At 52.2% G+C, this 25625-nt stretch overlaps 1 protein-coding gene across 10 annotated transcripts in view; it reads right to left on the minus strand.

Moving 5' to 3' along the window:
• Window positions 1-25625, minus strand: part of MEGF11 (multiple EGF like domains 11) — a 392757-nt gene that overhangs the window by 12678 nt on the left and 354454 nt on the right. For 3 of the 10 annotated variants that reach the window (XM_070796933.1, XM_070796924.1, XM_070796927.1), the window contains exons 11-23: window positions 23630-23750; window positions 22525-22688; window positions 21351-21453; window positions 15422-15568; window positions 14937-15071; window positions 9614-9742; window positions 8485-8613; window positions 7869-7997; window positions 6848-6976; window positions 5274-5510; window positions 3646-3764; window positions 1348-1414; window positions 592-693 (exon numbers count right to left, since the gene is read on the minus strand). In XM_070796933.1, coding sequence (XP_070653034.1) covers window positions 592-693; window positions 1348-1414; window positions 3646-3764; window positions 5274-5510; window positions 6848-6976; window positions 7869-7997; window positions 8485-8613; window positions 9614-9742; window positions 14937-15071; window positions 15422-15568; window positions 21351-21453; window positions 22525-22688; window positions 23630-23750 — 1711 coding nt within the window. The remainder of the gene's footprint in view (window positions 1-591; window positions 694-1347; window positions 1415-3645; window positions 3765-5273; window positions 5511-6847; window positions 6977-7868; window positions 7998-8484; window positions 8614-9613; window positions 9743-14936; window positions 15072-15421; window positions 15569-21350; window positions 21454-22524; window positions 22689-23629; window positions 23751-25625) is intronic. The other 7 variants (XM_070796930.1, XM_070796929.1, XM_070796928.1 and 4 more) reach the window with 5 other exon arrangements.

A 25625-nucleotide genomic window follows, 5' to 3' on the forward strand; every position in this document is an offset into this window, starting at 1 on the left:
CTACCCCACCTCCTCCCACAGTAGGGACTGACTTTCAGTCTCCTTTTTGCATCTTTCCCAAGCTATCAGGTTTGAGCCTAAATATATGGGCCCAGAGGATGTTGGTTGACATGTCCGGCCTCAACCTCTCTAGATCTAGATCCCTACTGGACCACCTGCCCTTTGACCTAGGAGTGCTTGGTCTGGGCTCTCCCTCTGGGGGACTTTGGGCTTTTTGGCCAGTCTACTCTCTGTCATCCACACCCATGGGCCCAAAGATGTAGCCATCCCCAAGTCATTTCTCAGTGGTTTTGGGTTGTATTCCGTGGTCTGCAAGGAGTGTGGTTATGCTTTGTTCCCTCCACGTAAAACCAGTTGCAGTTTGTACTTATCCACTGAGCATGATAGCAGGAATGACTGAGGAATGCAGACGGGTTTCCTTCTACCCATGGGGAACTAGGCTTGTCGGAGGGAAGGGGCTCAACGGGGAGAGTTCTGGGTCCATGGGGTGGGTGAAAGGATAGGAAGGGGATTTGGGGTGGGTGCGGGTCTGGTCTTATAGGATGGCCTCAGGGGTCCAGGGGGTAGAGGGTATAGGGCTGGGAGTCTAACCTGGCGAGTGTAGCTCAGCGGGGCGGCTGAGGTGTCTAAGTTCAATGTAGAAGTCTTCGGGCGGGTACCTGGCCTCCAGGGCACTGATCTGGAAATGGGAGTCTAGTGAGAGGAATGACAGGGAGCAGCCATTATTCCCAGGGCCCTGGTATGGCAGGGGAGGGGTGCGTAACACAGGGGTGGGAGGGGGGACAAGAGGCAGGGTGCAGCAGGTTGAAGGGAATTAAGGCTTCTGTGAAGCATCCGAGGGAGCCTAGAGCCAGTGGGGCCAGGGGGGTTTGCTAGAGCTGAGGCCAAATGGCCTTGCTGCCTCTCACCCCCATCCCTCACCCCACCCCCCACAGAAATTGGTGTCACCAGGGCAGTGGGGCAGAGGGAAGAAGTCCTTGAATGGGGCACCTTGGTAGCAGGGCCTGGCTCAGGCAGGGGGTCCCTTTCCCAGATGGTAAGAGCATCTTTTGCCTCCAACCTGAATCCCCACACCTGGACCCGAGCTTTCTCCCTTGTGGTCCTGGGTCACAGCCACCCTCACCTACCCCCTAGTAGGAATGAAAGGGGCCCTGGGCCTCATCTGCTTATGAGAACTGAAGTAGGGGCTTGGGTTTCCTCCCCACACCCCTTTTTCCTGGGGGAAATCATGCTTAAGATTTATCTATTAACTCTCCCTTGGAGCTGGGACAGGGCCCCTGTCAATGTGGGAGAAGGAGAAGACGGCGGGGCCTGAAGGCCAGGGACCAGACTCAAACCACTACTGACCTAACACGTTCACATAGCTGTAGGGGGTCCAGCCTGCCGTGTCTCTGTCAAGGGACTTGTTACTGAGCTGTTTGGAAAGCAGGAGAACGAGTTAATATCTAGTGCCGTTGAGATGCCCCTGCCCAGCCTTTGCTTTTGCCCACCCTCGTGTGCCACCCCTGTGATGACCCTGACCCACCTAGGTGCTAGGTCGTTGGGGGGATGGACGAGGTAGGTGTTCCATGACAGGCCACCGTGGTGTGGCTGGGCCCAGTGGGAGCCGAGCATATCTAAGCTGTCTGGCTGAAGCTGTAGGGCTTCCAGGCCCCGGGACAAAGGGGAGCCGAGAACTGACCTGAGCCAAGCTGGCCCTGGCGGGGGAGGCAGGTCAGCTGGGTGGGGCTGAGCTGTGGGAGGCAGTGTTGGCAGTGTCTCGGCTGCAGCATGGCCCTCTAGCAGAGGGGGCGGCGCTGAGGCTGCCTCCAGCATCAGCGTCCCCTCTGCCGCCTGATCCAGGCTGAGAGCGTCTCCCTTTCATGTGAGCAGGGGAAGGCGTCGGGATAGGGTGTCCCTATGGTACTCCTCTTCCTGCACTCACACCTGCCCTTCATAGGAGGCAAGGATCGTTGTTCTCATTTCACAGATGGGGACCTGAGTCCTGCTCGTGGGCCCTGTGCATGGTCACACACAGAAGAGCTGGGTCTACACCTCAGGTCTCAGCTCCTGGACCCATGTCCTTTCCACGTCACCACAGCTGCTTGCCCCTGCTACACATCTGCTAGGCTGAGGGTTCTTGACTACACAGAACCACTTTGGGGCCCTAGGGTGAAGTGAGCCAGAGGATCACCAAGTGGGCTGCACTGTAGTAACTCTACCCCCTGACTTAGTGAAAGAGGGTGACTGGTACTTCGCTGTTAGAATGAGACCAGGAATGACAGGGACACAGGGACTTGGCCTCTCATCCCTGGCATCCTTTGCCTTGCGTCTACTGTAGCCTTGATAATGTGGCTCTTGTTAATCAAGGGCCTCCTACTGGGAAACTTCTGGATTCCTTTCCCTTGGCTCCTCAGATAGGCCTAAAGCTGTGAAGCTGGGTTGGAGCTGATGGTCACAGGCTTTGCACGTGGACCTCAAGGTCCCTTGCATGCAGCACTCCCATTCCATAGGAGAACTGAAGTTGAGAGCCCTGAAGAGTGACCTTTGGGTGCTGGCTTGACAGTAATAGCTCTTGGGGCTGTACGGGGTCTGTGCTGTTGTTGCTGCGGGGGTTCAGGATGCATTCCTGCCAGATCTGTGGTCTGTGGATGTTTTCTGTGGGGCAGAGGGGGAGAAATGATCCCTACAGCTCTAAGACCTGGAGGATGAAAACTGTGCTCCTGTACATGTTTCTGACCCAGAGGTGGGTACAGAGGTACGAGACGCCAGGAATCCTGGGGCTGTACCAATCCCCCCGCCCCCAACCTCCCCGTGATCCATGCTGTGTATGTCTGCATGCGTGCAGCGTGACCTTGTGGTCTCTGGGGGCTGTTTCTCATTTCTGAACCTCTCTGCCCATTATAGGTCCTGGCATACTGGGAGCAGGGGTTAGCACATGTGTGTGCTGAGACGTCCCTGCCCGAGGGCCTGTGACTTACGTAAAAGGACGTCTTGCCATCAGCCAGCGCTGTGTTGGAAGCGGTGAGGGAGGGCCCTGTCCAGGGTGGTACACACCTGACCCTGAAGTCCTGCCTGACTCCGTCAGCGGGCACGCTGGCTGTGGCTGATGTTTCCATGTCCCGTGTGGTGGTTCTGATAGCAACGTATGTTGTGGGTGTGGACTGATAACAAGTAGTGTGTCCAGATACAAGGATATCAGGTGGCACCTGAGTACTGGTAGTACTCTGTGCGCTTGTGGCACACGTGGTGTTGGTAACATACTGCAGTGATGAGTGGTGGGGTGTTTTCATTATATGTGTTAACATGAGGCAAAAGTAGTCACGTGGTTGTGTGTGACAAGGCTGTGTGTGATTACATGATGATCACATGCCTTGGCACACAGGGTGTGGGGTGTGTGCTTCACTGAGTGGTGCTGTGGTTGGTTACATGTGATGTGTGCTGCTTGCATGGCCCGTGTTGGCTCCATAGAGCCTGCTGGCTTCCTCCTACACGCTTTACATAGAGTGTACACGTGGGCTCACAGGGCTCCATTTATTGTATTGGCAGTTGGTTCCGTGCAGACCCTAGGTAGGGTAGTGGTGGTGCAGTTTCTTCCCCGGGCAGAGGGGAGGGCTCAGTGGGAAGACAGTGGATGGGGACTGGGGAGAGTCAGGGGCCCGGTACCTTGGTGGGGCTGTTCCTGTCCAGAGTGCTGGCCTGGCTGGTGGCAGGCCCCCCGCACGCCAGTGCGTGGTAGCTCGAATTGGAAAAGCACTGGGCGTGGCTGCTACTTTGAGACAAATCTGGGAAGAGAACAAGGTGCCACATACCATCATACCCCTGCCCCTGGCACGAGACACCCCTAAGCTAATGCTTGGTGTGGCCACCTTGAGAGCGCTCTGCAAAGTCAGGCAGCCAAGTCCCCCATCCCCCGAGCTTCCTGGCATCTACTGTTCCCCTTGGCAGCCTGTAGAGCCTGACTTGCCCCTTTGCTTGTGTTGGCCCTGCTTGCAACATGCCAGTGTGGGCGGTGGTACCAGCATGAGAAGTGTTAGTTTGACAGCCTCAGTATCCTTGAGTCACTGTGTAGGGCTGAGCTGACCCTCCCCTGCCTCCTCTGGGGTCAGATCCCAGGAGTGAGGCTGTAAAGAGAACCCCACTCCTGGCCTTGCCCTCCTGCAGATTCCAGGACCTCCACACTGGGCTGGGGAATTCCAGTGGGATGGTCTGGGAAAACCCAGCCAATCTTGCTTATTATGGTCAGAGAAGAAAATCCCCAAATACATAAGCTTTGGGACTTCACCAGAGGATCTCAGCTTTGGCTGAAACCCAGGGCGGCACTCAGGCCAGCAGCTCTCTCAGGCAGGGTCTGTGCCCGGGCCTGGGATGTGCCGTGCGTAGCACAGAGCTGGGCAAATGGTAGGCCGCACTTAGCAGGAATGGCGTGTCAGCAGGCTGACGTGATCTCTGGGCTTTCTAAGGCAGCCATGAGCCGTGGAGCCAGCTGTGGAGAGCTGGCATCCTGTGCCCACCTCCGACAGGCCTACCCTCCTGTGGCTCAGGGCTGGGGGCAAAGTTAGGGCATTTTTACCTCTTCAGTTTAATGAAATATGAAGCAAAAAGCTGTTTCTATTTCTAAGGCAGCAGTCTAGGGTTAGGGGAGAGGAAGGGTTGGCCCAAGAGCCCCATCCCCACCTCTTGGACTCCCAGATCGAATGCCTGCTGGCATTGGTACCGGATTTGTGAACAGGCTGGGTTCCCGCAGACCTGGCTCGAGGGACATTGCCCACGCTTTCAGCACTGTCCCGTCTCACTGCACAGATCAGGCCCTCCTAACTCTGGGAACTGGGAGGGAGGGGTGCTCTGAGGCCTTCTTCTCCAAGGAAGCAAAAATGAGACAGGGCTTGGACGGTGGGCCCCAAGGCTGGTTTCCTGAGGTGATGCAGACATCAGGCTGGGGAGAGGGTCCCCTGCAGCATTTAGGAAAGTTACTGCTTTGTGTGGGTGTTCTGCGACTGAAGCCCAGTGAGAAGGGGAAGCTCTGGAGAAATGAAAGAAGGCTGCTAACCATAGATGTTGAGAGTGGGCTCCAAGGAAGTGGCACTCCCTGGGAGCCCTGTCTACCTAAGTTAGCTCCTGCTGCTCGCCGCCACACTCTCTTTCTAGGGGAGTCTGAGCAGCCAGCCCTGCAGGCACCACCACCCACCTGCAGCAATAAACCCGGGGTCCCCAAGAATATCGCGTGGTTCCTGCTAGGTTGTGTGTATGTTGTGGGGGGGTGGCAGCAGGAGGTGCTGGGGGCATAGTCTGACCTGAGAGGGAGTAGTCAGTGCTGGTCATCCTCATGGCGGGCGTGTAGGAGACGCGGGGAGCCAGGTCCCGGCCCTTCTCTTTTTGCCGCCGCCGGCGCCAGGCAAACAGTCCCAGCAGCACCACGATGAGGAACAACAGGAGGACGATCCCCGTGACGGCACCCACTGAGTGCCGCTCTGCACCCAGCGCTGGGCTGATCTTGGTGTAGGGGTTCAGCTCCTCCATCATGAGGGCAGCTGCGGACAGAGGCGGAGCTGAGCCGGAGGCAGGCCTGCTTCCTCTCAGGCCACCTCAGCCTGGGGCTAGGCTTCTCGAATGTCGGGAGACCCTGGTTCAGGTCTTGGCCCTATTCCTCAATCCCTTCAGCATCATGAGTTTGGCGTTGTGTTCAGCTGTCTACCCAAGTGGAGTCCCACCCAGGGTCATGACAAGGAGCAAATGTGATTATAGATGGGAAACAAATCACAGGTGTTTAGTGAGTATTTTACTTTGTTCTAAAACTGAGTTACAGATAATAACCCATTTGCTCTTCCTAGTATCCCTCAAAGGGATGTTTATAAGTCCTATAAGAAATAAAGACTATTCCCCTTTCACAAATGAGGAAACTGAGTCACTGAAAGGTTAGGTAACTTACTCGAGATCACACAGCCAGTAACTGGTAGAGTTGGGTTTCTCAGGAGTCAGGAAAAGCTGGATTCAGCCCCTCTCCCTGTTTACCAGCTGTGTGACTCTGAGTCCTCGGTCTGCCCATTTGTAACACGGGGACAGTAATCCCACTGTGAGCACTGATCACAGACTGGCAATGAAAGCTGTGAGTGCTGAACCAGTGTGCTCAGGATTGCTGCTCCTAAAGTATCACCCCTCTCAGAGATACGTGTGCGGGCTGGCCCCCATCCCCCATCCCCCATCAGAGTGCAGCGGAAATGTCTTTTGCCCCTTTCCTGCACTGTGGATGCTTGTGTGCCACTTCTCGTCCCTGTGTCCTCGAACCAACAGCAGAAACCATTCATCCAGTGCTCACTCACAAGCTAGGCACCATACTGAGTCCTTTACTCACATAATCTCAACTTGGTCGTTAGAACTACACTCTGCGGTCTTATCTGACCATAGACCTGGAGCCGAGGATGAGCCCTTTTGGGCTCCTTGGGTCTCAGCATAACCCTGTGTCTTTCCACTTTGCGTGGGGATAACAGACCCCCCAGCAAAAGGAAGTGACCTGCCCAGGCACTCCTGGTGGGTCATGGCAGGACCAGAATCTGGCAGCGCTTCCGGCTCGTTCATCTCACCTTTCCACAGCACTAGCTGCGGTTACCCTTCCTTGGCTTGCACGACTTGTCAAGGATGAGCAGAGGAAAGCAGCGCCCGAGAGGCTGCCTGCTCCATCAGCCTCTCCGGCGCCTGAGTACCCCTCCCCAGCCCACCCCATTCTACTCCCAGGCTCTTCCCAGATGTGAATGAAAGGGAGTCACAAAGGGTTCTTATGCAATTCAGTCATTCCTGCTGGAATCTCCCCAGAGCCTCCCTCCATGGAACCCTTTCCTAGTCCCTGGGAACTCTGCCGTCTGTGCCTTACCTTGGTCACACCGGATCCCTTTGAATCCAGAGCTGCAATAACAGGTGCCAGTGACGTGGTCACAGGTGGCATTGTTCATGCATTCGCATAGCTGCTGACACCCATAGCCAAAGGTTCCTGGGGCGCATCCTGTGAAGCACGAAGTGGAGGTGGCAGAGACCTGCGATGTGCTTACTCTCCACCCTGCCCATCCCACATGTGGGCAGCGGTGATGATTCTGCCTCACAGAGTAAGCCAGGTAAGTGGCTCAGACAGTAAAGAACCTGCCTGCAAGGCAGGAGACCTGGGTTTGATCCTTCGGTTGGGAAGATCCTCTGGAGAAGGGAATGGCTACCCACTCCAGTATTCTTGCCTGCAGAATTCCATGGACAGAGGAGCCTGGTGGGCTAAAGTCCATGGAGTTGCAAAGAGTCAGACACAACTGAGCTGTTAACATTTTCACTTCCATGGAGTAAAGCCTCTTTGTAGTGCCTGATGTGTTCTGGTTTGCTACTTGGGGCAAGACGACACCTATAACCCTGTGGGGGGGATGCCCACCCCTACCTCCTCACCTGGTCCATATTTACACAGCACCCTCCAGTGTCAGGCCCCAAGCTGGGTGCCACAGGGGTTTCAAAGAGGAATCAAACAAGGTCTGCTTTGCTTTCTCTCATTAAGCTCCTTCTTCCCCCAGTAAAGCCTCTGCTGCTGCTAAGTCGCTTCAGTCGTGTCCGACTCTGCGATCCCATAGACGGTAGCCCACCAGGCTCCCCCTCCATGGGATTCTCCAGGCAAGAACACTGGAGTGGGTAGTAAAGCCTCTGCTCTGCCTCAACTTGCCCATCCCCACCCCAATTGGAGGAAAAAACTTCAAACACCAATGTAGGCCCACCCTTCAGGTTTTCTCCTTGGGAGCTGCTCCCAAAGTCAAGAGAACAGAGGGTGCAGGGCCCTGAGGGGTGGACCGTGAAGGGGCAGGCTTCCCCAGCAGGAGGCCGCGGCCCCGCATCAACACCTGGGCTCAGGGCTCAGGACAACTTACTCTGCTCACAATGTTCCCCGGTAAAGCCTGTGCGGCAGGTGCACTTGCCGCTGATGTGGTCACAGCTGGCGCCGTTCTGACACTGGCACACACGCCCGCAGTCCTTCCCATAAAACGCTGCTGGGCAGCCTGGAGAGAAACAGGGTGGGGATCTGCATTGGGACCAAACTCGTCTCATCTCCCTTCTCTCTCTGAGCACGGGGTGAAGACCAGTGAGACCCTGCACCGAGCCACTCCATGCTCAACCCTCACGCTGAAGCGGGTGGGGAGTCCTTTGGACAAAGGTGCCCTGGAACCAGAGGCCAGGCTGGTGTCTCTCTGCTGCACAGCCACAGGCTGCTCTTCCCCACTCAGGGCCCCCTGTCCAGGGAGCAGCTGGTCTTGGTGATTGCTGGGGTACCTAATGGCCCTGACCTTCCAGGATTGGGCCCCATCAATCCCCTGAAGCCAGCCACCCTCTCCAGCCAATCCCAGGGGTGGAGGGTGAAGTGGTTAGCTCACAGCCAGGCACCTATCTCCTCCCTCCCTCCACTGCAGGCCTGGACGATGCCCACGGCAGCCAGCAGGCTGCAGCATGGGATTCCAAATAGCTGGGAGGCTGGAGGGCGGGGCTTACGCTGCGTGCAGAAGAGTCCGGTCCAACCAGGGGTGCAGTGGCAGGCCCCATCCTCAGCGCTGCAGCTCGCCCCGTTGTGGCAGCTGCATGTGTGGAAGCAGGCGGGGCCCCAGAACCCAGGTGGGCAAGCTGGGGGTGGGTGGGATGCAGAGGGTGAGGGCAAGGCAGAGAGGGGCAGACGGAGAGGGAGGGAGAGGAAGGGGGAGTGCATGTCAGAGCTCAGGTGCCACAATGCACCCGGCTGGCATTTCCTGACTTGCAGGGGGCTTAACCACTGTGGCCACAACCCTCCAGTCACCTCTTGACCCAGGCACCTCGGATTCCTGGTGATTCTCTGTCCACTCTCCCAGCTCTGAGGGTTTCTGACTCTTCCCTCTCTGGGGACTGATTGTGATTTGGAGCGTGTGGGTATCTGTGGTAAATGGTAAACACGTGGTTTACGGTGTGAACACTGTGTGCTAACTTCCCCACGAGGATGGGGATTTTCCCAGGGTAAAGAGTCTCTTGGCTGGTGAGCTCCCTGAGGATGACACCGCCTTCAGCACGGAAATGCCTTCAGGCCAGGCTGTCTAACTGGGACCTTGCTAGGAGTACTGGCTGGGTCTCACCCATCAGCCAAGGACTCCACAGGGCAGAGACTGGGTCTCTGCCTTTAAACTCTGCCTGTTATCTCTGTATCAGACTGGGTTCACCTTACAGCACCTACAGTGCCCTGTCTGGGCCTGTGATGCCCAGGACATCATTCACATGAGCTACCCAGAGAATGCCCTGACCCCTCAGGTGACTGCCCTGGCCTCACCTTACTTCCCTGCTCCCTCTTCCTCCCCATCCAGACTTAGCGGCTACTCCTTGCTCAGATTCTAGGACTATTAATGTGCAGCATTTACAGTATTAATGATATTACCAATAATGTTCATACCTTTAAAACTAGCAGTTAATAATGCTAGTGATCACTCCTAGGAATTCATTATGTTAGCTGTAGAGACTCTATGGGACTCAGGTGAACACTCCTATCTGCAGAAGGAGATTTCAGCCCTGGGAGGTGGAAGCACCAGGGGCAGAGAGGTTCTGGGCCTGACCTTGGTTGGGGGCTTTTCTGGGGGGCATTCCCAGGGGGGCAACAGCTTACCCTGTGAGCAGTCTTTGCCGATCCATCCGGGGAAGCATTGGCAGGAGCCATCAATGGGGCTGCAGGTGCCGTTGTTGGCACAGGAGCAGAGCTGGGCACAGTCCTGCCCAAAGTGCCCTCCAGCACACACTGTGGGCACAGGATAGCCTGGCACCTGCTGTCCCACTTGCACTCCTCAGACCACCACCCACAGCCACACCCCTTTTCCCAGGCCACAGTCGTGGCCCCCATGGGGTCATGGATCAGGTGGGAACTGCCTGCCTCAGCACCCCCATTTCCACAGCAGTGAGTTCCTCCTCTTGTGCCCACAGCTGCCTTCTTCCTGACCGCCTCTGACAGGAATGGGCTGAGGCCCACAGGGGTAGAATAACTTGGCTGAGGTCCCACAGACAGAAGTGGTGAGTCTGGGAATTCCACCTCTGCACCCTACTGCTTCCTGCCCGCAGCCCTCGGCTGTCCATGATCACACTTTTCGTCAGCATCACTGATCCCACAGCCGCAGGGCAGAGGACGTTTATAGCCGGGAGGAGAGGGACATGCGGGGTGGCCGGTCTGTCTGCAGTTAGCTGGAGAGGGGGCCAGCCTCAAATGTCTGTCCCTGTCCCCTGTCCCTCCACATACAACTGTTCCTTGAGCTTCCACTCAGCCTCCTCAGGAGAACCTTCCTGAGTCCATAAGGGGCTCTCCAACATGGAGCTCCGGTCGTATTTCCACTTTGAGTCACTTGCAGGATTTTGGGCCCAGCCCCTCCTGGAGGAATCACTCTTTGGTTGCTGGAAGAGGGGCTGATTTCCTCAACCAAGCTGCAAGCTCCTTTAAATACTAGGTATGAGTTCACTAAGCACCTACCTCTCATTTCTTTTGAAATCCATCCTCCACCTGCTTCCTAGAGCCTGAGCTCTCTAAAGCCACAGCCTTCTTCATTGCACTCCTGTGCCCAGCTCAAACATCTTCAGTGGCTCCCTGCTGCCCCAGAATAAAACCTAGATCCTAGAGATCAACCCTTAAACATACCTCACCCAGAAACTGGACCACACACCATCTTCCAAATAATACCCCATGCCTTTCCTTGTCTGTGCCTTTAACTGTTCCTTCCAGAGTTTCCCTGACTCTTGTGCCCAGTTGTGGAAATCCTACCCTGCCTACAAGACTCATCTTAAGTGCCACCTACCTGGTGATCCCTCTATAGTAGACAACAAGTCCTTTAATACCAGTTCTCGTCTTCCTTAGAAGTAGAATTTACTGGGCTTCTGGCCACCTGTGCAGCTGGGTAGGTGTGACTACCTTCTAACCAATGGTAAGTGGAAATGCATGTCTTTATTTGCCCATTCCTCCCTCTTATTGAAGAAGAATGTGGATTATGGAGGAAGATTATAGGTAAGATGGCTGGAGCTCAAGCAGCTACCTTAGACTAGAGGTGAGCCGTATGCCGAGGCTGGCAGAGCAAGACAGCAGCTTGGGTCCCTGACACCTTTGAAAGCTACCCCACCGTTTCCTAGTAACCTGCTTCTGGATCTCTTTATTTATTTTAATGCATGAGGAAAATACAGCTTGTCATTTTCAATTCAGTTATTTTGGTTTTTTATATTATAGCCGAACTGAATCCTGGTATATTCACCCCCTTCTCTGTTCTGGGAGGCTACATCCCTGTTTGAGCTTCTAGGACCCTAGTCTGTTAGTTTCTTCCCTGGCCTTCTGTTACTGTGGCTTGTGAACCATTTCCGGCCAGGCCTGGGTTCCACCCATGTCTGTATCCCCACCACACTTAGAAGAACAACAGGTGCTCAAGGCTGAATATGCGGAAATAAACTGCTGCCCCTGCTCTCCTCCGCTGCCTCCCACCAAGTTCTGCGAAAAGGCTGAGTTCAGAATTTTCGCCTCTGGACCGCAGGCTTTGTGAGGGCAGGGAACTTGCCTCTCTGTTTCTTCGTTGTGTCTGAGTGCCCAGCACAGTGCACGGCATACAACAAACACTCAAGAACTATTCCCCAAGTGGCCAAACTCGGCCTCAGGAGCAGTGACCTTCCAGTGGGTTCTGAAACTGGAATCAGTGGCCCCTGTCCCTTAGAGCTCCTCTCAACTCGACATGCTCCCCTCGAAGCCAGGCTCCAGCCAGCCCTATACCCTCCAGGATGGCCTCCTTGCATCCCTGTTATGGGGGAGGAACTCCTTGCATCCCCAAGGCCCTCATTTGGCTGGGCCACACAGAGAATCACGGGAAGGTGGTGATTTTTGAAGAAAAGCGACTTCCCTGGGCCCGCAGCCCTCACCACTCCCTATGCCACACTGCCTCATGTTGCCAGCCCTCCCCCGACTAGATGGTGGACAGCAGCTGCCTAGGATCTGTGTCCACTCTGTGTCTCTCCAGGACATTGTTAGCAATTGGGACAAACAATAAAGGCAGCATGGTGTACCAGGCTCGCCAGCCAAAGCTTTGGCTGCTGGTTTTATTTATGTATTCAATAAGCACTTCTGTGTCTCTTGCATGTACCACTGTTCAGAGTGCTTCACAAATATTAATTAACCTTGTAATACTCTCATTATTATACATGTTCATTATTACTCCCTATTAAGTCTACAGATGAGGAAACTGAGGCATCGAGAGGCTAAGTAACTTGCCCACAGCTAGGAAGTTCTGCCACTCACTGTCTCAGGACCTTTGAGCAAGTCTGTTTCCTCATCTTTGAAATGGGGCTGATAACCCTCGCCCACGGGCCTTGGGCTGTAGTTAATGGTTGTGGGAACCCTGGTTGCTCTGGGCCCCTGTGCTCTTCCCTAGCAAAACCGTTAGCTCCTTCCAGGGCAGGTCCACTGCCAGGAGGATGGCATGCACATCACCTGTTTGCAGCTCAGCCTCTCGCTTGTTTCCTGAAAAACAGGTCAGCCTCTCGGAGGTACCTGATTTGGGGAATCCATCCCCTAGTCCTGGCCCTCTGTGGGGAATGGGGTGCCAGAGATGCTCCACTGACCCCGTTCTTAAAACTAACTCATCCTCGCTAACAAGACAGTCTTATCTTTGAAGTCTTTCTCACATACACAAGGCTGACAAATTCACCCACAGAGCTGCTAATGTGATCAGTCTAATGCATTAATTGGTTGACTTCTTAGCTGAATCAAGAGTGAGGCAAAGAGAGGAAAGGTGGAGAGAAGGGGGTGGGGGGAGCAGGTGGGGGGGCTGGTGAAAAGAAAACATCTGGTTATATTTAATCTATGTTTAATGATTCTGCATAAGCAATGTCTGTAATTTGTAACTCGCTGAAAAGCCGGTCATTAGAAACTGTCAGTTCAATTTTTTACAAGGTTTGAGACTTAACCAGGGCAGTTGCCATTAATAGCAAACTCTATTAGATCTATATGTGGAAAATACTCATTAGGCCAGCGGGAGATAAATCAGACATTGCAGGATCTGAGAGTTACTCCTCGAGCTGCTTAGGTCCTAATTTAGACCCAGTCTATCTGTATTGACGGCTCGGTCTCTGATGTTTAATAAGTAAACCTCGACGTGTCAGGTTATGATTAAACTGTCCTAGGAGGGATGCAAGCAAATGAAACTGTCACATACATTTCCTGGGGGGTTCCAAACTTCTCATGACCTCAAAGCATCATGGAGTAAACTTCCCACTCATACATATTAACGGCCCACACGCTTACAAAAATAGCCGAGCTCAGTGGTCATTATTCATCAAAACGATTCGGTCCCCTGGGAAGCAGTGAGCTCTCAAAGGAAGTATTTAAGCAGAAGCCAGATGAAACTCTTTCATAGATGACCTTGAAGTTGCTTTTAGTTCTAAGGTGACCTTAGACAAAGATCTCTTCGCTCCTTACAGGTTAAAGTACAAATTCTGCATCCTTGTCTTCAGAACGTTTCAGGAGTCCCCAGACGACCTTCCCAGTCCCCTTTGCCACCCACAGCCCCTGAATCCTCCTGTCACTTCCTACAGCTGGACAGTCGCAGATCCACCCCTCTGTGCTTTGCCCAGGTTGGTTCCTCCACCCACAATGCTTTTCTTCCATCTGTCTTTTAGGCTAAGTCCCAGTTGAAATCCAGCACGAGATGGAGCTGTCCCCCATATCCACCCTGCCTTGGCCTAACTAAGCCAGGGACAGCAATAAGTCATGATGGGCACTGCAGCCAGCTTCTGCCTTCAGCTTGGTTGTTAAATACTCAGGAATTTCACAACTGGTTAAACCACTAGTACCTTCAAATCAGCCATGGTGGGAATATCCACATCATGGAAATTTGCATATGACACAAATTAGGGCTTTTTTTAACCGCAGATCAGTGCAATAAGCTTAACTCCCCTTTCAACTCCCAATGAGTGGAAGAGGTTGGCTGGAGTGGGTGCTGTGAATTCTGCAGCTGAGACATGAAAGCGTGTAGTGGGGGATTAGTGATGTTGGCCTGAGTGCGAGGAGAAAAGGGCTGGGAAGTTGCCATCTCCAGTGAAGCCAGAACCATCTCCTCTGAGCTCCCACAGCCTTCTCTGCCTTTCCCACTTGACATGCAGCACTAGCCATTTGCGGCCACTTCGTATGTGGACCTCAGCTATGCTTGTTTCATTTTTCATCTGTTTAGACTGGGCTTTGGAGTCAGAATTTGATTCTCACCTCTGCTACTTGCTGGACTTCCCTAGTGGCTCAGACGGTAAAGCGTCTGCCTACAGTGGGGGGAGACCTGGGTTTGATCCCTGGGTTGGGAAGATCCCCTGGAGAAGGAAATGGCAACCCACTCCAGTACTCTTGCTTGGAAAATACCATGGACGGAAGAGCCTGGTAGGCTATAGTCCACAGGGTCACAAAGAGTCGGACACGACTGAGTGACTTCACTTCACTTCTGCTACTTGCTAGCTGTGAGACCATGGAGAAGTCTTTTACCTTCTCTGAGCCTGTTCCTTCAATTGCATAATGGCTTTTTCTCATGGCCTGTGATATCCAATTCTTATTAAGGTAGCTCTAAGCCCCCCAAAGCTGACTCACTGAAAAATATCCTGATGCTGGGAAAGATTGCAGGCAAAAGGAGAAGAGGATGGCAGAGAATGAGATGGTTGGATGGCATCACCAACCCAACAGACATGAATTTGAGCAAACTCCAGGAGACAGTGAAGGACAGGGAAGCCTGGTGTGCTGCAGTCCATAGGGTCACAAAGAGTCGGACATGACTTAGCGACTGAACAACAACAAACCCTGAAGAGCCGAGGAACTGCCTCCACAGAGCCTGATGAGAATCCTGAACCTTTCTTGCCTTCTACTCCCCTCCCAGGACTCCTCGTCTCCCTGCCCCCCACTCCCCGAACACCCCTCTCCCCACCCCTGGAGAGAGTACCTTGATTGCAAAGGGCTCCAGAGAATCCAGGGAGGCACTCACAGATGCCACTGACGTGGTGGCAGGGCCCGCTGCTGTGCACGCAGAGGGGACACGGCTGGGTGCAGCCATGGCCATAGAACCCGGGGGCACAGACTGGGGGTGAAGGAGAGATGGTGGTCAGCAGCTCAAGGGGCACCAGCCAGCCTGGCCACCTGTCCAGTCCCCCACAGTGTAGAAGCGAGGCTTCTCAACAGTACCAGGAGAGTCGCATCCACCCACACTTCGGAGGGCCTGTTCCTTTCTACAGAGAGGAGTGGGGGTGGTCCTATTTCTACAGGGGAGTCAGGCTGGGCCCTGAACTTGGGGACAGAAAAGGTTGGGAGAAAGGGGATTAGAGGGAGGGATTTGATGGGGGCCAACTCTGTAAGCCCAGCCTCTCTGCAGCTGGGAAGGAGTAGGGAGGAAGAGCTGTCCAAGGTCTGTGGGGAGGGGGCCAGCCTTACCTCTCTGGCACAGGGGTCCTCGGAAGCCCGGGGCACACTCGCAGCTCCCGTCCTCTGGGGAGCAGGAACCGCCATTCTCACAGCTGCAGGACACAGAGCAGTTGGGGCCCCAGCGTCCGGGGGGACACGTGCTGTCACAGTGGATGCCTGTGGGCCGGACAGACTCAGTCAGTGGTGAGGGTGCACTAAGAAAGGGGTGTGGGGTGGGCTGGGGAGGCGAGCACATCTGGAAATGTGGAGGAACAAACAGAGGCCTGGATGGGCAAGGAGGGCTTCTAGGAAGAGGTGAATGACTGAAGTATAAGTCCTGAAGACCAAATAAGAATTGACCAGGTAAAGGAAATCCTATGTGCAAAGAGCAGGAGGCAAGAGAGAGAATCATGCCTTGAAGGATAATATAGCGTAGTGTGTTGGAGCATAAAGTACTCGATGGGATACAGCAAGAGATGAGGTTGTGGGAATCAGAAGGGGTCAGATCATGAAAGGCCTCCTTTGCCTTTGACATCTTAGCTGAAATCCAAGGTTAGTGATGTGCTGCAGTCCATGGGGTCATAAAGAGTCAGACACAACTGAGTGACTGAACAAAGGTTAGCGGAGCAAGCAAGTGCCATGATGGGGGTGCTACACGAGCTAGGAGTGAGTTACATGCTCACCCATGTTAGTCCAGGGGCCATTGGTCCTTGCAGGGCCCCAGACAACCAGCCCCTGGGCAGTGGCCCCGAGTGGGAGGCTCTTTTCAGATTCTTTTGACCATAGTCCTCAGTGTAATATGTATTTTATATCAAATGTGCATACATATGAATAATAGAAACCAGTGCTCTGCAAATGACATTTACTGTCACTGACTATGATGCAATCTGATATTTTCTCTGCACTATGATGTATTCTATTTCATTAAGGAAAAAAAAAAAAAAAAAAAAGCTAGTTGTGACCCAACAAACTGATTTAATGACCTTCAGTTTGACAAACAGTGACCTAAGGGGGGATGGATGGAATCTGTCAGAAAGAAGAACAAGGCCTACACAATCTTTTTGAGTTGAGAGAAAGGAAATATATGTTGGGGGTGATTACAGCCTGCAGGCTGAGAAGGAATTTTAAAAGGCCTGAGGCTGGATACCCAGCTCTGTGGAGGGGCTTCCTCCCAGGCAGAAAGGCTGCTAGTCCGACATGCACAAGGTGAATGGACCATGGGGCCCCGGAGACCAACTTGGCCATGGAAGGTGAATATCAGAGGCTCAGAGAGGAGCAGAATTAGTTTAAAAAGCATGTCTGGCTTGATATAAGGACAGGGATCATGAGAAAGGGAAAGAAAGTGAGAGGAAGACATTCAGGCTCAGTGAACAGAGTCGGCCCTAGCAGCAGCAGGAGAGCGGTGGGACCAATTTAGAGGCAGGCTGGAATGTACAAGCCCACCTGGGCTGGCAGGAAAGGGGAGGGGGCAGAATAGAGGCAGAGAGTGGGGGAGAGGGGATCAACTGGCTTTATTCCCCTCCAGCGCTTCCGTCCAGCCCAGCTCCCTATCCCTCCCTGGGCTTTCCTCCTGTGACAGCTCAATTCTACAGCAGGGTGGGGGCTTCTGATGCCACTCTGCAGAAAACTGGCCTCTGTATGGAGGGACCCTGATGCTGGGAAAGATTGTGGGCAGGAGGAGAAGGGGGCAACAGAGGATGAAATGGTTGGATGGCATCACCAACTCAATGAACATGAGTTTGTGTAAACTCCGGGAGATAGTGAAGGATAGGGAAGCCTGGCGTGGGGTCGCAGAGAGTTGGACACAACTGAGCGACTGAACAATGGAGGGAAGGGGGTGGGCGGAGATTCTCCCAGGAAATGCCAGTGAGAATCCGGTGGTCACATTTCACTCCGCAATGGAGGTCTCTCCCAGTGGAGTTTCAGGTTCACAAGAGGTGGCAAATAGCATGAATGGACTGAAGGGCAACCTGGGGCAGGAAAAAACACAAAGCTGTTTGAGATAAATGGAGAGAGTAGCATGGATGCATATACATGAACATATGTAAACAGATAGCCAATGGGAATTTGCCATATGACTCAGGGAACTCAAACTGGGGCTCTGTAGTAACCTAGAGGGTGGGAAAGGGTGGGAGGTGGGAGGGAGATTCAAGAGGGAGGGCACATATGTACACCTATGGTTAATTCATGTTGATGTATGACAGAAATCAAACCAATATTGTAAAGCAATCATCAATCAATTAAAAATAAATAAATATTAGAAGAGAAAAAACCCAAAATCAAAAGCCATGATGTGCCTCAAGGAATTCTTGTGCCTGTGGATGTTGAAAATGTGAGATTCGGACTGCAGGCTGAGGGGCCCTGATGCTCTCCGGAGGCACACTGGATTAAGGCGGAGTTCCACTGTCGGACAGGGGCCTCCGATCCCACCTGTGCATCAAGCGCTCTTTGTTAGGCTGCCCAAGGCACGTGCATCACACGCAGATACAGCTCTTTCCTAGCACTATGAGCTGATATTACTGTGATTAATAAAACAATGCATGCAAAAGTACCCCTGTACTCACGGCAGCCGGTCACTCTCATGTTTTCCCCAAATCAGTAGACATTAGAAATACAGCTAGTCTCCTGTCTGGGATCCTCAAAATGTTTTCATGTCAAAAATGTGTCCCCTTTTTTTTGGAGATTAAGAATCATAGGTGTAAGGTGATTATGCTCAGATTGCAGATGGCTGCAAGGGCCCACTGGGTTCTGGGTCTGCCAATTATTCTAGTGTAGGTCTGGTGCCGTGGGTGAGGCTCTTGTTTGAGGTTCTTTTATGTCCTAAGACCTCCTTGGAACGTCAGACATTGGCACCTAAGTGGAAAGAAGAATCTAAAGGTCAGTTGCACTGGTGTGGTCAGAGCAGCTGGCCTTGGCCTAAAGGGAGGCGCGCTCTCAGAACTACAGCTTCTGAAGAGGCGTGGTGTCTTCAGTTAGCTGCCTTCTCTAGGCCCTGTCTGGGGGTAATAATCTCCCTTGGGGGCCCTCTCCTTTTTACCTTAGAGAATCTAAGGTTTTGTTTTTCAGGGCTGTCTACACATCTGTATTGATGGGGGCAGCTAGACTAAGAATCCATGTATTGTGACCTCTAGTTCACATCACAAGGCCAGTAGCAACTCAGCAGCCCACATTCTTCATGTATATTTTAGGTCCTCCTCATCCAGGAAGCCTTCCTGGATGTCTGCCCAGGGATTCAAGCATATATTTGATAGTGGCATACAGCTTTGTCCCTACCTATCATTTGAATAGTTCATGTATGTGCCCTGGGGAGACAGGGATCATGGTTTATTGACACTTCTGACTCTTTATCCAGGTCCTCCCAATAGGCAGGAAACCATCATCATCATTTCTGCATCTCTAGCACCCAGGACAGTGTCTGGCACACAATAGGTGCCCAGGGTCTATTATTCTGCCATTTACTCCTGGGCCTAGTTCAGGGCCAGCCACATGATAGCTGCCAAATAAAGACTTGGTGATGGTTTGGGTCAATAAATGCTAGTTGAATGAAGAAATGGTTCCCCTTTACAGTGCAATCCTGTGCCTCCTGTTAGCAGTAATGTCCTGAGAACTTGGACAGCTCCTTTTCCTCCTGTGTAGCAGGAGGAGATAGGAGCAGATCATTACTAAGGTCTCCTCACTTCAAGGCGAAAATCCATATATGGTTACAGGCCAGTTTCTTTCAACTTATTTCAATAAACATTGAATTAGCAGCTACTATGTACAAGGCAAGGTGAATTAGACGTCATGGCAGTCAAGAAGCCTGTGGCTAACTGGGGGTGAGGGGAGAAGACACGCACTTGCTTAAAGCAAAGAAAAACAAGTGTTGAGGGACTTCCCAGTGGGCCAGTGGTTAGGAACCCAGCTTGCAATGCAGGGGACGTGGGAGGTTTGGCCCCTGGTTCAGGAACTAAGATCCTGCATGCTGCAGGGCAACTAAGCCCACGCGTCTCAACTAGAGAAAGCCTGTGCTGCAACAGAGAGTTCACACGCTGCAAAGAAGAGTCCACACACAGCAATGAAGACCCAGTGCAGCCAAAATGATGATAATTTCTAAAAAGTGTTGACTCAAGGGACGAGCAGTATGCCAGGGGCTAGGTGGTCAGGGGTAGGTGGGGAGGGCTCGCTGAGTAGGAGGCTGGGCCTGTACCCCAAGCCCTCCCTATCTTTCCTTGGTTTTCTTCTACTTGAACAAATTTCAGGACATCAATTGCTCCTTTGAAATGACTTCAGGACCATGTTTGGGGAAATTAGTTTTAGAACAGCAGAGACCTTGCTGAAAGGTTATCCATCAAAGACAGAATTTTTAAGCACCAGATGTCATTAAAATCTTATCAGTTCACTCAAAATTAAGGCAATAAAAAATTAAAGTGGATTTCCATTTGACTCCAGCCAAGAGTGTAGGGTGTTGGTAACCAGGGTGGAGTCTAGCTTTGCACTAAGGGGCAGGACAAGGGGGTCAGATTGAAGATGCTACAGAGGAAGCAATGCCCCTAGTCCTTGACTTTCTGGCTGTGGAGAACAGAGGTTGTTGAGCAGCCTGGTGTGAATTCTTACCTGTGAAAACGCCTGTAGTTTTCACTCCTTGCTGTCCACCACCTTGGGAATGGCCAGTGGGTTCATTCATGCAACATGTTATTAACATTGTATCTGTGGCTTACACTTACTGAACACCTACTATTGTGCCAGGTGCTGTTAGCACTTACAGGTATTAACTCATCTAAACTTCCAAAGGACCCTGTAGTTATAAGGATTATTATTATCTGCATCTTATGGATGGAAGATTCAGGCCCTGAGAGGTTAAAGGACTTGTCCAAGGTGGCCTGGCTCCAGCTCTGTGTCCTTAACCATTTCTCTGTGTGTGACAGTCACTGGATACTGTGGTGAACAAGGCGGATCGGTCCCTGCCTGCACAGAACTGATGGTCAATGTGGGAGGCAGATAATAAACAAATAGTTACTCAATCAGAGTTCAGTGACAATTGAAGTAAGTACTGCTGTTAGGGTATTCTGAGAATTAAAATACTGTAGGGTATTCTGAGGATTAATTAAAGGAGTTCTTTCATAATCTTGGCCAGGTTGCAGAGGTGGTGGTATCCGAGCATAGAGCCTTCCCAGAGGAAGTCATCTTTAAGTTGAAATATGATGGATGAGATGATATTATCAGGTAAAGAGAAGGAGAAAGAGTGATCCAGGCAGAGGGAATGCACATTCGATGCCTGGAGGCAGGGAGACAGTTGGCCCACATGGCTGAAGTAAAGTGAGCGATGGGAGGGGCATAAGAGAGGTGGAGGAGTTAGGGAGGGCCAGACCACGTGGACCCCAGGTCACTGGAAGGCGCCTGGATAAATGCCATGGGATGCCATTGAGGCATTCTGAGGCTCAGTGTGATGTGAACGCATCTGGTCACCATGTTCAGAGTAGGGGCAGCTGGACAAAAGGGGAGGCCCAGAGGCAAGAAGGAGGCCAAGGCAGTGCCGGGTGAGGGATGGTGCTCAGTGTACAAGGAGAGTGACAGTGGCTGGTGAAAAACGGATGGATTTGCAGTATATTTAGGGGGTGGACTGCCAGGACACATGTAGGGACCAGGAGTCTAAGCCTGGGCAAAGGCGAGAGTTTCTTGTCTGTCTCCACCATATCCTCTGTAAGCACAGACTGAGCACCCACACTTTTGTCTGACTTGTTAAAAACTGGTCTGTCCCCAGCCCTTCAAAAAGAGTCTGTACGAAACAGGTGTTCAATTAACGTTTGTTAATTTGAATGGAATGGAGAACTGAAGCCCAGAGGAGATAAAGGAAAGATACATTCCTAGGAAATAAAAAGAGAAAGTGAAGGAGAAAAGAAGGAAAAGTCAAGAAAAGGCAGCAGAACACCAGAAGCTCAGTTTCCCAGGAGCTGGAAGGTGGTGTGGTTGAGGGGGTTACCTGTCCATCCGGCCAGGCAGCAGCAGTGGCCTGTCACGGGGTCGCAGCCATTGGCGTGGCTGCAGTCACAGCGTTCACTGCAGTTCAGCCCAAATGTGCCATCCTGTGGAGACAGAAGTGGTGAGATCTAGACCCCCAGAGGTTCTCACACTTCTGTGGGATTTTGATGACAAAACTGAGCCGCTACCCAGCAAGGATGCAGAGAAACTGGGGCTGGGGCAAAGTGAAGGCACGTTTTTATAATTGGGGATTCAATGAAGTCATTCCCAAAATTTTCTTGGCTGCATTATGCAAAGTACGCAGTTTGGAAGGAGGGAAGTGATAGTCCTTTCCTACTTCTCAGAGAGCTATAATGATCATTAACTAACATTGGAGATGAAAATGCACTTTGCCAGTTTTAGAACATTGATCACATATAAAGAAGGATTATAATTTATTCTTTGTTACTGGGTAAGAAGGTGGCAATCGATGTTTGTTGTGTGCTCAAACGTTATTAGCTATCAAGAGTCTTATTTAACTCATCTCTCTTAATCTTCACAACAAGTCTATGAGATGGTTTCATTATATTCAAAATTTAAAGATGAGGTGAAGTAACATGCTCCAGGCAACATAGCTAGGATGAAGCAAAGCCAGGATTGGAACCCAGGACTGTAGGACTCATTCAATAGACCATCAGTTTGTTTAATTTATTTGTATCATAGACTAAGATCCAGGGAGTAAGTGAAGGTGGTTATTGCTGGATAATGCTTGGTTTAATCCTCCCACACCTTGATCATAAAATTACAGGCTGTTGGAGTTAGAAAGAAACTTAGCCATTATCAACTCTGGCAACTCTCATGGATTAGGAAGGGCTGTCCTGTAGAGCTGTGTCATGAAGGATTCTGGAGTTGCATCTGGGCTCAGGTTAACTGTGCCAGAGTCGATAATGGTTACCAAGAGCACCCTGGGGAAAGTGACTCCACATCAGCATATCCCCAGTATCTACCATTTTACAGATGAGAGGGCTGAGGCTGAAAATAGGACCGAGAGGTTAGAACTGGGGCTGAGATCTAAATCTGGGTGTTCCATCACCTGGTCCAGTGCTCTTCTCTGTACTTCTGTGGACAAAAAAACCACAGGGAAAAGGTCTGAGGGGCTGCTGGGTCACCCCCATCCTTTCCCGCCCCACGCTCACCGGGCAGGGCAGTTCACAGGTGTCCCCCAGCCAGCCAGGGGTGCAGGAGCAGGAGCCATCTGTGGGGCTACAGGCCGCCCCATTGGCACAGGCGCAGCTCTCATTGCAGTTCAGGCCCCACGTCCCACTGGGACACGGCAGGGTGCAGTCGAGGCCCTGCCACCCTGAGGGGAAGGAACAAGGCTGTCACCTCTCTGTCACATGTCAGCACAGTTTTCTGCCCACTTCCCCCGGCTCTGTACAAGACAATGTACCCAAACCACCCCTTCTCTGGTAGCTGGGTAGAGCACGCATCCCACCTGCTGAGTCCACTCGGAACCACAGCATGGCTGTTGAGAGCACAGGGGCTAGAAGCTGACTCTCCTGCCTGCTGGTTCTCTCTGTTCTTGCTATAGGTGGATAGTCCCACCTGAACAGGGCATCAATAGGGCATCAAGAGGTGGGGGTCCTCTCTGTGCCCAGGGCAGACTCAGGAAGCTTATCACAGGGCCCTGTGCTTGGGAACAGGCTGGTTTCCCATTCTGAGGCTGCTTACTGGCCTGTGTCCCCTCAGATCCATTTCCCCTCTTCACCTGTTCTGTGTCTCAGGGGGCTGACCCCAGCGGCTGCTCTCAGGTGGGCTTGCCAGCGGGAGACCTGGCCAGTGGCGGGAGGGCGGGGGCAGGAGAGGCACAGGCATCTTCTCTTCTTTCTCTGCTGTGAGCAGGGCCTCTGGGGGCGGCTGTCTCAGTACTCCAGCACCATCTTGCAGCTGCTCTGCCCCTGTCTCAGTCCCTACCAGGTGGCCCTCACTCACAGGCTCTGGGAACTCCACTTTCTCCCTTCGTCCCTCTCACCCTAGAAGTGGTAGCAACTGTGAGAGAAGCTAGGAATTTCCGGGTTGCTCACATTCCCTTGCATGTCTCTGCAGCTCTTCTAACACCCTGGTAACAATTCGCTTTTATTACATTCCTGCTGTTGAAGTCCCGGGCATGAGTCTCCTTGGCTGGAACCTGACATACAGGCTCCCTGACTCTGCATGTGGGTGGGTGGGCAGCTGGCAGCCCACCTGGGCAACTTCTGTGTGCACATCTGAGGGGATGGGATGGGAAAGCAGGCACATTACCCTCCTTGCAGGTGCAGGAGCCATCAACTGGGGAGCAGGTGCCACCGTTGTTACAGCTACAGACAGACGAGCAGTTGGAGCCATAGGTCCCCGCCGCACAGGGAGCTGCACAGACCTCCCCCTGGAAAGGGAGGAGGGGGATTTTGGGTCAGAAGGTGCCCCATGATGAGTGGCTATGGTAGGCAGAATAATGCCTCCCCCCTGCCCCCCTCTCCATGTTCTAATTCCTGAAACCTGTGAATATGTTACCGTACATGGCAAAAGGGACTTTGCAGTCATGATTAAGGACTTTGAGATGGAGCGTGTCTTTGATTAGCTAGGGTGGCCCAAATTGATCATGTAAGTCCTTAAGGGTAGAAGATAACTAAAAAGATAGCCTTGAGAAGTCCTCCACCTGCCTGCATTGACTTTGAAGACAGAGGAATGGGGCCACAAGCCAAGGAATGCAGGGGTTTCTAGAAGCCAGTCTTCTTGCCTGGAAAATTCCATGGACAGAGGAACCCGGCAAGCTATCGTCTATAGGGTCACAAAGAGTCAGACGTGACTGAGCAACTGAGCGCTTGCACACACGCACGCGCGCGCGCGCGCGCACACACACACACACACACAGGAAGCCAGAGGCTTCATTTTACAACTAGCAAGAAAATGGGAATCTCAGTCCCACAATCCTAGGAACTGAAGTTTGCCAAAAATCCAAATGAGCAGAAAATGGATTCTCCCCTAGAGGCACCAGAACGGAATACAGCCAGATGACACCTTGACTTTAGTCCTGTGAGACCCATACCAGACTTCCAACCTACAGAAATGTTAAGGTAGCACTTTTGTTTTGTTTGAAGCCACTACTGTGCTAATTTGCTACCGCAGTGATAGGAAAGCAATACAATGATTCTCACCAGTTGGGGGAGGGGTCAGGCCTCCAGACCACTGCTCTAGAGTGGGCAAAGCCCTCAAGGAATTTGACCCCTGAACCTCTATTAGGTCACACCAGCACAAAATTTAACCCTTTGCTTCTCAATCTTATTTGATTCTTACCAGGAACCCCCTGAAGCAGATAACAATAGCCTATTTTCATTTAGCCAAACCTCAAAGAAGTTAAATGTAAATAATAACAGCTAATATGTATTAAGCACTTTCTCAATATCAGGTACCATCAGTTCATTTAATCTTCACAATATCCTCAAGAGATAGGAACTAGAGCCTCAGCATCATTGCAGGTCACGGAGCTAACTATGGTTGATTTCTATTTGAAGCCAAGCTGGCTGCTTAACCATTCTGTTTTTAGCATTGGCAACCAGTTTCCTTGGAAAACATTCTCTGAAATGGAGACTAGTGGGCTCTTGAGAACAATCCCTACGAGGGGAAAGGGAAGGAGGAAGGACAGACAGAAATTGAACTCCGGTACAGTTGCAACAATAGCCTCAGCTGTTCTGCTAGGAAGCTCTGGAGCTGGTTGGCCCTTAGAATTGTCCTGCCAGGGGAAAGAGAGAGAGAGGCTCCATACCCCTGACCAATCATTGGTACCCACTGCCCCGGGGAAGGGGGCATGACTTCAGGGGAATCTGTGCTCTTTGATGGAAGGCAATTTCTGCAGAGAGACTCATCTGGGAGCTACTAAGTTTCCTGAAGTTGGGAGGAAACTGCACGCCTTTATCCTGAATGGTGTATCTGGGTGACACTCTACAGGATCCACTGCACCAGACCTCCTTGGGTGGGCTGTTAGCTCTAGTAAGGCATTAAGAGTGAGGGCAAGTCACAGGGCTACCAATAATGGGGACTTTAGAGGCTTTGAGGGGTGGAAGAATTCAGTTAATCAGAGGAAGTGGGGTTAACGGCAGTCTAGGTGGGAAGGGTGTGAACAAGAGTGCAGAGGAGTATGGGAGCTGGGAATGTTCTAGGGGTAGCAGGAGGAGGGAGTCTGTTGTAAGGAGGGGTAAGGGAGATATTTCAAAAGGGTGTTGGGGGACTTCCCTGGTGGTCCAGCAGTTAAGACTCTGTG

Source organism: Bos indicus, chromosome 10 (genome assembly GCF_029378745.1).
Source record: "Bos indicus isolate NIAB-ARS_2022 breed Sahiwal x Tharparkar chromosome 10, NIAB-ARS_B.indTharparkar_mat_pri_1.0, whole genome shotgun sequence".
Lineage (NCBI taxonomy): Eukaryota > Metazoa > Chordata > Mammalia > Artiodactyla > Bovidae > Bos > Bos indicus.